An 11,738-nucleotide genomic window follows, 5' to 3' on the forward strand; every position below is an offset into this window, starting at 1 on the left:
CAGACGGGCCAGCAGGCTCGGTTCTGATTGTCCCCCACCTGTGGCGGCGATTGAGGAGAGCCAACCCGTGGGTAAAAGATCCTAATGCTTTAACAACCTTAGCCAAAACTTTGCAACCCCAAAGCAAGATGGGGTGGGGTGGGGTAGGTGAGGGGGGGCAACCGTTGCCGGGAAACCGCTCCCGCTCCGGGGCGGCGAGGTTTCAGCGGTCTTACGAATAAGACTGATATCTATCTCCGACCCAACAGAGTTGCTTGAATAACATTTTCCTGTTTGTGGAGTCAAATTGTACTATCCCAGGATCCGCTTGTGCGAGGGGGCGTGCTCTGATTCTCACAAGGACAGTGTGACGGCTCAGCAGAGTCCAAGGCTTCGCAGGGGCTCCCCACTGAAGACGGGCCGTCCTAGGGCAATGTCTTGGGCATTGGCGTCAGCATTTGGCTAGGGAGTTGGGGTGGCGAGAGGCAGAACAGAGCCAGGTAACCAATCTGGGTACAGGCTACAGGGAAGGGAAGCTTAGCTTTCTTCAATAGAGAAAGAAAACTCGATTAGGACGGTAAGATAGGCCTTCTTTCAGCTCCTTACAGATGAGAGGCTGATCACAGGCTGGGGGGCAATCTGTCAAGGGTGAGGTGACCACTTGGGGACATTGAAAGATGAGGACCAAATAATTTTGGAAGTCAACGACAGTTCCTCCAACACACGCTAAGTTTTCTCCCCCCTCCCATGCGCGTCTCAAAGAAGCAGTGGACAGGGTGTACTTTCCAAAATATTGCAATTTAATTCTGGAAAACACAAATGCTAGAGGCCCAGAGCAGCCTGGGTGATTGGATCCCCTGTGACCTGCCTTGGGCAAGGTCAGGCTCCTCCTTATTCTGCCTGGGAGAGGCCTTGGAGAGCTTCCTTATCAGGCCCAAGTTGGAGCTGCTGACTACTCAGACAGCAAGATTTCTGCCTTGAAAGCCTCAGACATGTTCAGTGCATACCTCTTTCTCACCCCTCTCTCCCACCCCTGGCCTGGAGAGCCTCTAGGTCAGGACATGCATGTCTCCTATTCCCTTCTGGTTGCTGAGGTCGGGGCTTTGGGAGACACATGACCTTGGCCCCACATAAACTCCTTGCTGCCCCTCTCTCTCCCCACCCCAGGCTTACCCACGTGACCTTGTTTTGCACATGTCATTGTTGGTTTACCCAGAAATGGATGACCTCTCATTCCCTAACCTGGCTCAAAAGGAGGGGAGATAAAGCAGTTTTGGCCCTGGTGTCTGTCTCAGAAGAAAAGGGCATGGGTGGTCAGGTGAGAGGCAGCGTTTGGTTTAGGGGGACACGTGTAGAGTGAGGTTTTCTCAGATTTTCTTCCAACCTGCTCTAGGAGTCAGGGGTTTCTTTTCATCTGGCTCCTTACCTAGTGGAAGCACTAAGGCTACTGGAACAAGTAGCCTGTGGGCTGCATACCTGCCGAAGGGTTGGGACAGGAAAACAACCTTTCCCTTGCTATGACCTTAGGTGTCTAAGGTCATAGGCAGAAAGGTAGGTAAGATCAGGGATTCAGGAAGGAGGGACTCCCTGGATCTGAGGTCCAGAGAATAAGAACCAAATGTTTCCCGGTGCCCCCGTGTGCTTGTGGGCTGGAGGAAAAGGAATACACCTCCCGGAGCGGGGCTGGTAAGGCCAGAGGGAGCCAGACAGACCCAATCTCTGCTACTCCTCTCTCCCCCTCCTAGGGAGCTGGACCCCAGCCTGATCTCCACATTTCTTTATCTTCCCTGATAAGAGATAAGCTTTGGTCTAGCTCCCAGCACAGCACAAGGGCCCATGTTATTTGGGGGGAAGATTGGTCCCTAGGGAGCTAGAGGAAATGAAGGCTGAGGTCTTCTTGGCCTCTCCAGCTGTAGTGAGGGCAGGAACAGGGTCACTGGCGCCCTTTTTTTGTATTAAATTATGTATCATTAAAACGCAATATAAATATTTTACCCTCTCTGGGGTGCAGGGAAGCTACAGGAAGTAGGGTAGGCCCCTTGGGAAGGGGCTGTGTACTGGGTCCCCAACTCTCTCCCCATTGGCTCAGCTGCTCAGAACCTATCAGATCTGGGGGAGAAGGCATCCTCATGGGCTCCTGGAGCCTCGTCTCAGCCCCGTGGGATTCACAGGAAGGAACAGCAGCTGGGCCGCTTCTTCTGGGACTCCACGTAGTCTCGGATCTGGAAGCTGGGCTCATCGGCCTGCTGCCCGGCTCTGTGTTTCAGCTCCCTTGAAGAGGAGGAAGCAATGGGCTGGGCAGGGAGCGAGGACCTGTGCATCCTCCCCACTCCCACGGACCAGGGCAAATGGACCTCAGGATGCAGAATGCCGTTGGGTCCAGGGGCTGGGTCAGGATCCCAGATGGTGCCACCCCGCCCTGCACGGTTCCCGTCCCTGCTCAGCTCTCACTTGGCAATGGCCAGAAAGGCCAACTCCACATTCATGCCCGTCTTGGCGCTGGTCTCCATGAAGGGCACTCCGTACTCCTGCCAGAGAGAGACTGTCCTCAGGGCCAGTCTCCAGCTGCCCCCACCCCTCACCCTGTCCACAGGCGGTCACTTACCCTGGCCAGCATCTCTCCGTCCTCAGAACGTATCACCCTTTCACTGCTCACATCTGCCTGTCAAGCCCAGGTGGGTCACTCTGGGGAAGGAAGCCTTGACCCCAGCTGGCCCCTCTCCTGCCCCTGCTGGCCCATCTTTTGCCCCAGGAGCAGGCACTGCCCGCCCTCTGCTGGTGGCCTGTGGGACTGCAAGCGGTATGATTGGAATGGGGCCAGAGTTCCCTCCCGGTTCAGGCTGAGTCCCCCACCTCCCAACCCTGGATCTCACTCCCACTTGGGGAGGTGGGTAACCCCTTCAGCCTCAGAGGGGTGACAGTTGGAGCTAACCTTTTCTAGTCGTAGCTCTGAACCCGTGACTCTAGTCACTATGATCTAACAGGGTGGGCAGGCTTTGATCTCTAAAGCAGCAGCTTGAGCTTTCCCTGAAGGGGGCCATTTCCACAGCTTTTCGAGGGCAGATAAGATGGGCTGAAGCCTCCAGCAAGGTCTGACCCCTGAGCTGGGGACTGGAAAGAATCCTTTGCTGGAAGGATGTCCAGTTACTGCTCCTGGGCGATGATTGAGGCTGGCTGGAGCTAATTCTGAGGCAGAAGGAGAGGAGGTGTGGGGATGAGGTGCCCCTGCCATGAAGCCACTCACCTTGTTGCCTAGCAACATGATCACCACATCCCTCTGGGCGTACTCATGAATCTCAGTGAGCCAGGCCTGGGGGAGACAATGAGCTCAGGCCCACGCTGAGCACCTGCCATTCTCCCCGTCCCTTTGCCCTTCCTTCTTCTGCCCTGTTTGATTATCCCGGGCTACTCAGTGTCCCCCCGAACATGAGGCCCTGTGTGTGCTCTCATCTGTGTCTGTTCTGGCCTCTCTAGTCCTGAGTGGCCCCCAACCCCACATAGTGCAACTCCCGGGTCTACGGAGTATAGAGATGGCGGAAGCTTTGCCTCATCGATCGGTTGGTAGTCCTCAGTGCTTTCCTAGGGCATCCCGTTCAGGAGTCTAAGGCCACCTGAGGGCTCAGCGGTCACAAATGCTGTGATTGAATGGTGACGTCTGCCACGAGCCTGGGGTTGGAGGTGGCAGTATGAGTGCTCTGGATTTCCATCCTCTCTGTAAGCTGTTTTCTGTCTACATGTCTCGTTCCCCCAGTTGGCTTGTCAAGCCCTTGAGGTCAGAGAGCACGTGCAACCTGGACAGTCCTGCCCACAGAGTCAGCGCTTGTATCGTTGAATTATTCTCTCTCTTCTCCAACAGTTTGGTTGTGAGGACAGAGTCACTTACTCTGTCTGAGTCTCTTCTTGGCAACTTGGGCTGGATGTACGGACAGACTTTTCTGCTTGGTCTCTGTGGGTAATTGTCCAGGGTGGAGCTGGGTACTTTCTGAACTTCTGTTGTGAAGTGCACTTGTGAATCACCGTCAGTGATTCACAAGTGTACTTCACAAGTGCTAAGCAGGTGACAGAGGTGCCCGACAGCCTGCCTGGCGTCTGTGCCCACGTGCCAGTCAAATACCTAGCAGTAGCTTATTACTTCTGAGTCACATCTCAGATATTTTTAGGGGGCAGCAGCGTTCCACACACCACTCCCTCCCCACAAAGCAGGAAGCAGTCATGAACTTCGTAGGTCCTGCCTGCCTGCTATGGGTAGAGGGACCTACCCGGATGTTGTCGAAGGAAGACTTGTTGGTGATGTCGTACAGCAGAAGCAAGGCTGCAGGGGGAGAGAGAGATCACGCAGGGGACTTGGGGCGGAAGGGTACATATCACGAGGGGCTGGGGGAGGGGATCGGGTACAGGTGGGACTTACCCTGGGCATCTCGGTAATAAGCATGGGTGACACTGCGGAACCGCTCCTGCCCTGCGGTATCCCAGATCTAGGAAGGGATGGTCAGAAGATCAGAAGGGGGCAGGGGGCAGGGGCTGTGCTGGCAGAGGGCCCCACATTGTGGTACGGGAGATGTGTGGGAAGGCGAGCTATTTCCTCCTCTAGGTTCTCATGGGCTTCTGAATATCTGACAACGTCCTGGACGGTGATAGCTACTGAGTTCTCAAGCTCATTCAGTGCTGCCACCTCTTCCCCAGCCCGGGGGTTGAGGGTGTGCAGCTTCCAACGGCAGATGAGGCCTGGGAGACTGGAACTTTGAACTGCCTTGGTAGAAGAGAGGGTTTCTGAAACTGCTTTTTCTGCAGACATCGAATAAACAAGAGCCGTTTCCTGGGCCCCACAGGAAATCACCCCAGGCTGAGGGCAGAGCCGCAGGCCTCCTGTGGTTTGGGTGAGGAGGGAGGGCAGGCCCCTTTATCCTCCCTCCTCCCCAGCAGCATCTGATCTCACCTGCAGCTTCACCCTCGCACCATCCACAGTCACCACCTTGTTCTGAAAGAGAAAAGGGCAGAGCGAGAGGTGGTGTGAAGGGCAGGCGAGGCTTGGCTCCTGTGCTCTGCTGACATCCTACCGAGGAGCAAACATCCCGTCCCGGTCGCTCCCCAGGGCTCGAGGTGGTGGCGTGAGCCCCGGAGATGTCTCCAGCCAGGTGACTCCAGATACCACACCGTGGAGCCCTGTGCTCTGGCAACTCCGTCTGCTCCTCACACCACACCCCAGGGTGCGGGAGCCTGAGACCCGGCTCTCCCTGGGGCTCAGCAGGTGGCACAGGGCTGGGCGCTGGGGGCCCTGCCCTTTCCTCGTTTCTGTCTGCCTCTCGCAGAGCTCAGTCCCATCCTGCAGCCGAGCCCTTAGAGATGAGATGCCAACCAGCATCCTGGGGACCTCGGAGGGTCTCAGATCTGCAGCTGCCCACAGATTCTCCTGAGTGAAGCTTCGTTCCCCTCTCATTGGGAGAGACGCAACAAGCCTCTGTTACTGTCTCCCTCTCCCCCAGCTGCCGGGATTAGACCCTTACTCTCCGGGACCCTTTGGGTGTGTGGTGCTCAGAGCGCTTGGCACTCCTGATGCAGGTTTGTACAGGTGGGTTCATCAAGGTGAAAGGAGGGACCCTGGCAAGCTGCTCTCTCCCCACCTGGCCAGCCCAGCTCTTCAACCTAGTGCAGTGCTTCCTGGGAACTCCCGAAAGACTGGTGGACCTCTGGGGCCTTGCCCACGGGGCCCAGGTGGGAGGGCAATGGGCAAGGGGACTGAGGGCCAGGAAGCTCAGCTCACCCGTCTCTCATTTCTCATATCCTGTAGGGTGGCAGGAAGCCCACCAAGTCTAGATTCCTCTAATCTGGCCACCTCTGTGGTCCCTGGGGAGCACCCCTGGTGCCCTCCAGGCCATGAGCCACAGTCGTCCTGAGGAGCGGGGGTAGGCAAAGAGAGGGCAGCGCCCCTGTGCCTGAGCCGTAGCCCCTGGCTCGCTGGAGGCAGAGCCTGCAGCCACCTCACCCTGAAGTCTATGCCGACGGTGGCTATGAAGGTCCCGGACAAGAAGGCCCCGTCTTTGAATTGGATCAGGAAACAGGTTTTCCCAACGCCCGAGTCTCCCAGAAGCATCACCTAGGAGATGGGGGCAGAGGCAGTTAATGGGGAGTCGGGGTGAGTTTCTGGGCTTCCAGGGAGACAGGCCCTGGAAAGAGGGACAGAGGGCAAGGGAAAGATGCTCACAGCGCTGAGGGGCACCTGCTTCGGGAAAGCCTGCTGCCTTCGCCTGCTTCTCTGCTCCACGCTCTCACCTCTCAGGCCCTCCCTGGGACCCTCCTGTCCTCACCCAATTTCCTGGAAGCCTGAGTTGAGACCTCAGCACCAGCAGGTCCCCAGATGAGCTGGGTGGCCCTAGTAGGAGTGGGGAGACATTTCGTCTGCAGTTCTTTTCAGCAGGAACCTCCCAGGTGGCACAAATAGCTGCAAATTGGCATCACTGGGCCCCTGCAGGGCAGGGAGTGTGGGGCGGTGGGGTGTGTCCCGCTCCTGGCCAGCCTCTCCTCCCCTTCTCTGGGGGCCATGGGGTGGCAGAGGACAGCCCTCTGTCCAGTCATTCCTTAATCCTGGAGAACAGACGTCTGGCCCTAATGCTGCACTTTCCCAGCGTGCTGGTCACATACTTCATGGGTCGAGCAGGGACTAGGTTTCAGTTATTTTTGAGGCTCTGACCTTGACAGTGGCGCCCGAAGGCTTCCCTGCTGTGTGCCTGGGATGTTGGGATTAACTAACTTTGGTGGAGAAGTGGGAGGCTCAGTAAAAGGTGTATGAAGGCTGGGGTCCTGGCTCATAAATGTTTTACTGGGGACTTGGGGACGATTCCTTAACCCTTCTGTGGTATGGTCTCCACTGTGGCTAGGCCTTTCTAAAGTCAGTTAATGGCTAGGACCAATAATGCTGGCGTGAACGACCTAAGACTCCAGCACAGCGGTGCAGGACTGGGTACCGCCTGCTGGTAGCCCCCATCCCCTCTAATCCAATCCAAGGACCTCCTGCCAGCCTCCTCCCATTCTGTCCTGGACTCAATCCCCAGGGGTGGTCTTGGGACACGCAGGCTGGTGAAGGCCAGTGGCCAAGTCTCCACCGGTGCTGCTTGGCCCTGGGGAACGATGGAGGGCTGGGCGGCCCTCTGGAGCCTGCATTGCTCCCTGGCTCCTAGGTCCCAGCCCCCATGGGGGAAGGAGGGACGGAGGGAGGGAGGGTGAGCTCCTGTATACCTGACAGATCACAGCTGCCTTGAGCAAACGATGCCAGCCACCTACCCAGCCGGGCAAATCCACTAAACACAACCAGCGGACCAGCCTCGCCACCTCCTAGGCAAACAGCTCAGTTGGCTTGTCTGGCAAGGAGGTCAGGTGGTCCCCACCAGCCTGGGGGCTGGCCCTCAGCGGTGCCCCTCCCACAGAAGGCGCAGGGGCCCATTTCCTGCCCAGAGCCCACACAGGACGCCTATCTCAACAGCTCTGGGCGGGTGACTTGTAAAGTGGCTTCCTCTGAAACAATGGGGGTGGAGGCCATGGGCTCCTATGGAGAGTGAGCCCCCATGTATGGGGAGGAAAGCAAGGCACAGAAAGAGGCAGGTCTCCTTCAAGGCCATGTGGCATGAGACAGGATAGCCCCCTCGTTTATTCCCAAGCCTAGATGAAGAGTGGGTCTGCGCTCCTTCTGCACCTCTTTCAGAGTTCCTGGGATTTGCCTGCTCCAAGGGCACGGAGGGAGGACAGACAGACCAGTGTCCACCGCCACCCTCACCTGCTTCTGTACAGGGCCACCCTGCGGTCGCTCGGAGGCCCAGAGAGCTGACGTGTGCTCTCCCAGGTGGGGAATTTGTGACTAACCACTGAGACCTTTCTCGGGTTCTAAAAATTCGCAGGTGGGCCTGCATTCTGGCTAGCAACATCTTTCTGGAAGAAGGTGTGAGAAACTGGCGGAAGGGGAAGAGACAGGACTCGGGGGAGGGGGGTGGGCACCTGGGGAGCTAAAGAGTTTAGAGCCTAAGGCCTTGAAACTGGATGCCAAGTCTCAGCTGAGAGCTTAGCTGGGAAAAGGGCATTAACCTCAAGTAGCTCGGCCGCCAGGGGGCGTCCTCTCTGGGTGTCTAGGCATCCCTATTTCTTAGTACTTCGGGTGCCTGTACCCAGTAGAGTTAACCCTTGCCGAGAAGCATGGGATTCTCGGGGGCTCGGATTAGCTGGCGTGTGGCAGAAGAAAATTGGGATGGGGAGTCACTTCCGACCTTCCTCTTCCAGTCTCCGCGGAGCCATCCCAGATCCCTGGAAATTGGGATGGGCCCAGGGGCTGTGTTTCGACCCTCCCTCCCCACTCTGCAGCCTGAGGGAAGGGCTGAATCCAAAGCAGACGCAGCCGGAAAGGCTCTTGGGTCCGGGAACGCCAAGGTCTCAGGGCGAAGGGCGCGGGAGGGGTGGCCCTCAGAGCAGGCACGGGAGTCCCCATCGCTGGGCGCAGTGCCCACCCACCTTTCCCGTGAGGTCATAGCTCGGACTGCAGGGCGGGGAGCGCTGGGGAGTCTCGCTATCCCGGGTGGCAGCGGCGCCAGGCGTGCCCGTCATTTCTCCGGACGAGAGGTGAGCTGGGGCCAGCGGCAGGCGAGGGACAGCGCAGGAACAGCTCCTCCTTAGGCTCCACCCACTACTTTCCCCCTCCACTGCCCCGGCTCGGACCCTGACAGGCTCCTCCCTCCGTCCCGCCACCCCAAGAAACTACACGGGCCCGGAGCGGGCTGTCCCACAAGGGCGTGCGGGACCGCAGCGTCAGCTCCCGAGGGGGCAGGCGGGCCCCCTAAGCAACACTGACCCGGCCTCCTGCTCCTACCCCAGGACTGGTCCCCCAAGGTCGCCAGCCGTCGGGGTTAGGCTCTCACAGGGAGCGGTATCTGGAGACGCCGCCCGCTGCGCAAAGTCTGGCATCGCTGGGACCCGCGCTCCGGCGCCCGGAGTCCCGCTGCCGCTGCGCAGCGCGACCAGCAGGTGGCGCCCGAGCCCCGGCCCGCGGGCTATCAACCGGCGGCTCCAGGGGCGGGGTCAGGGGAAGGCTGGGGACGCCCCTACCCAGCGCCGCGCTGCGTTTGAGAGGAGGCGTGCATGCTGACTACAGCTCCCAGGTAGTTTCACTTTTATTGATGCAGCCTGGCCCGAGCTCATGTGAATATAATTATATTTACCGTCCGATATTCACCTTGCAGCACATGACGCCTGGTTAGTTGGTGTTCGAACTTGACCCTTTAGTGTGGATCGGTTCTCATTTCTCCCTGACCTGTCGGTCTGCGCTCAAGATGTCCCATCATGGGAAAGCCTTCCTCGCACACCCCTACTAATCTAGGCACTCCTGAAGGCAAGGCTGGTCTCATACACACGTGGCCCCCTGCCTTTGGTACTCAGTAGACCTTAAGCGGTTGGTATCAAATGGATTCATGAAGTGGTGGATCATTTAGAGCAGAGTCTCCAGGACATCCTAGGAGCCCTGCAGCTCCTGGTGACAGAGGGTAGGAGTGTGTCCTGGATTGCCCATAGCAGAGTTCAGGAGCTGTGGCCCTGGCCAGCCATTCAGTTATTCCTGTCCCAGCATCCTAGACAAGCTCATTCATGGTACCACACAGGCATGGAAGAGCGGGGATGGGTGCATTAGGCAGGGACTGTTTAAGGGGTGTGTTAGGGGAGGGGTGCCTGCAACTCTTTACTTAGGTGTTAGGGGTGAGGGGCAAGGGGCAGGTGTGGCTTTGGGGACTTTGTGTCCATCCACATACAGCCCTGTGATTTTCGTCATCGGCTGGGGTTATTTTCTGGAGGCAGGCAGCCATAACCTCCCATGCACATGGGGTGGGATTCCAAGAGGGATGGTGCGTGTCTGGGAGAGGGGAAGCTGCACGGGTGATGGGCTTAGACTTTATTTGAAAACCAATCATGAGCCACTGAAGGTTGGGTGGGGGATGAGCAGAGCGAGGCTTTCTGAGGATGAATTAGAGTCTGGGAACACGGAGGCGAGAAGTAACAAGGAGGACTGAGATCGGGGTAGGAGGACTGGGATCGGGGTAGGAGGGAGGCTGGCCAGAAAGATCACTGTGTAAACGCCATCGACGTCAGCACCCCAAGAAACCTCTCAGCAGGGCTGGGCAGCCAGTTTGGTGGTGCTGGTGATGGAGTTGGGGAAAATCTTGATTTGAGAGGCACCCGCATGGAAGCTGGGCAGGTCCCCTCCCAGCGGGCAATGGGCCTGCTGGTTTCTGGGGTGAGGGTTACTCCAGAGGCCCTGGCACCTCACTTCACTCACCACTGTCTCTTTTAAAAGGGGAGCTCCTTCCCTGTCCTCTGCCCAGGCTCCACTGCCCTATGAGTTGGGCCTTCAGTGGCCCCCTCTACCTCAGTTACCAGGACACAGGAGGAATATTCCAGGCCACAGTCAGGACCAGCCACGGGGCACTTGCAAATTGCCAGCTGTAAGTAGTATTTAAAGTCTCTGTGTGAATGACAGGTGGATATGTAAGTGTCTTGTGACCTGGCTCTCTGGGGACCTACAGACCACTGATATTTGAAGGAGACCCCAACGTCCTCCGGCCCCTTTGCTCAGTGCAATATGGGAGCCTTAAGCTATTGTGCAAAGTGTCAGCCGCTCGGAGCAGAGGAGACCTGTCTCTGGAGAGGACAGGAATGGAGGGTCCCGGGCATAGAAAGAGAAGTGGGCCGGGGGCTCACTGAGGAGACAGACATTTTCTCGTTGAGAGCTGCAAACCTCTTTGTAAGTGAGCAGCTGTGTCTAGGCCCAGGGTCGGTCATGGGTCCTTGATTTGGCTCCTAACACAGGCTGCTGTCGCTGCCCTCCACTACGAGAGTGTGCGGGGGTCCCCTGTCCCCTGGGTTCATGTCTGTTTATGTGTCTGTTTATGTTCCCAGGTCATGCACTTGGCCCAGGTGTCCCCAGGCACGGGCCCGGGTTGGGTCCTCAGGCCCGCGGTCAGGGTAAGCTGCCCATGGGTCTGTCCTAGCATGAACCAAACCCTCCTGGTGCTGGCCGATGCCAAGTGAACAGCGAGGCTCCAGAAGGTCCAGCCCGAGGAGTAAGCAGAGCCGGGCCCGTTCTGCCTCGGGCCGCTGCGGGCTCTCAGCGTAACCACATACTTTCTTCCTTCTCACAGGCAAGCGGCCTCTCTTCTCCCACTAGGCTAATGACAAACTTTGGAGTTCCAAGCCCCGTGCGTCTGTGGAGTGTGATCAGAGTTTGCACACCCATAACCACACCCACATCCACCCCACTCTCTGCCCTCTGAGTCTGACAGCTGGGAGGATGGGTGTGGAGTTATGAGTGTGGCCGTGAGGGCACCGTGAGGGCCGAGGGGCAGACTGGGCATGGGACCATGGTGGGGAACAGCTGGCAGCCTGGTCCGAGCCCTCAGGGACCGTCAGGGCAGCCTCGCCCTCCTGGGACTCAGCCCTGTTCTCTGAGCCCAGCAGCTCCCAGCAGTGGGAGAGCCTGGGGCACTGGTGCTTCATGTGGGGTGCCCAGGCCTTGACATACACCCTGGCCAGGCTCTCGTTTCTGCTTCCCTCTGAAGCCCCGTCCATCACGGGCCCTTGCCTTCCTTGCTGTGACCCCACGAGCAAGCCCAGATGCTGGAGTTCCCCGTTTCTCTTCCCACCAGCGTGACTCCGCAGAGTCCCAGCCCCAGGTGGAGCCTCGCAGGCCTGTGCTCTGCTTGGTCTCAGAGGCTGGCCTCTGAAACACCCGTGCT

At 58.1% G+C, this 11,738-nt stretch overlaps 1 protein-coding gene across 5 annotated transcripts; it reads right to left on the minus strand.

The window, feature by feature from the left end:
• Positions 1–346: 346 nt before the first annotated feature.
• On the minus strand, positions 347–8,802 carry RAB37 (RAB37, member RAS oncogene family). Of its 5 annotated transcripts, XM_039859672.1 has the most exons (9): positions 8,473–8,802; positions 5,963–6,073; positions 4,916–4,957; positions 4,388–4,454; positions 4,239–4,291; positions 3,224–3,289; positions 2,585–2,641; positions 2,431–2,507; positions 348–2,250 (listed from the first exon to the last, which is right to left on the minus strand). In XM_039859672.1, the coding sequence occupies exons 1-9, from the start codon at positions 8,563–8,565 to the stop codon at positions 2,145–2,147; spliced, it is 672 nt and encodes a 223-aa protein (XP_039715606.1). In that variant the 5' UTR covers positions 8,566–8,802; the 3' UTR covers positions 348–2,144. The 5 variants fall into 5 exon arrangements, 2 of the variants coding, with proteins under 2 accessions (XP_039715607.1, XP_039715606.1); XM_039859673.1 differs by lacking the exon at positions 5,963–6,073 and having other exon boundaries at positions 347–2,250; XR_005652148.1 differs by lacking the exon at positions 348–2,250 and having other exon boundaries at positions 2,425–2,507; positions 2,585–3,289.
• Positions 8,803–11,738: the final 2,936 nt, after the last annotated feature.

This window comes from Pteropus medius, unplaced genomic scaffold, assembly GCF_902729225.1.
Source record: "Pteropus medius unplaced genomic scaffold, Ma_sr-lr_union100, whole genome shotgun sequence".
NCBI lineage: Eukaryota > Metazoa > Chordata > Mammalia > Chiroptera > Pteropodidae > Pteropus > Pteropus medius.

Excerpts from the sequence above, each read along its gene's own strand:
- RAB37 (XM_039859672.1), bottom strand. The coding sequence starts at position 8,565 with ATGACGGGCACGCCTGGCGCCGCTGCCACCCGGGATAGCGAGACTCCC. Across the intron at positions 4,292-4,387 it reads TTATTACCGAGATGCCCAGG|CCTTGCTTCTGCTGTACGAC; the intron begins GTAAGTCCCACC and ends CTCCCCCTGCAG. Across the intron at positions 2,508-2,584 it reads ACGGAGAGATGCTGGCCAGG|GAGTACGGAGTGCCCTTCAT; the intron begins GTAAGTGACCGC and ends TCTCTCTGGCAG.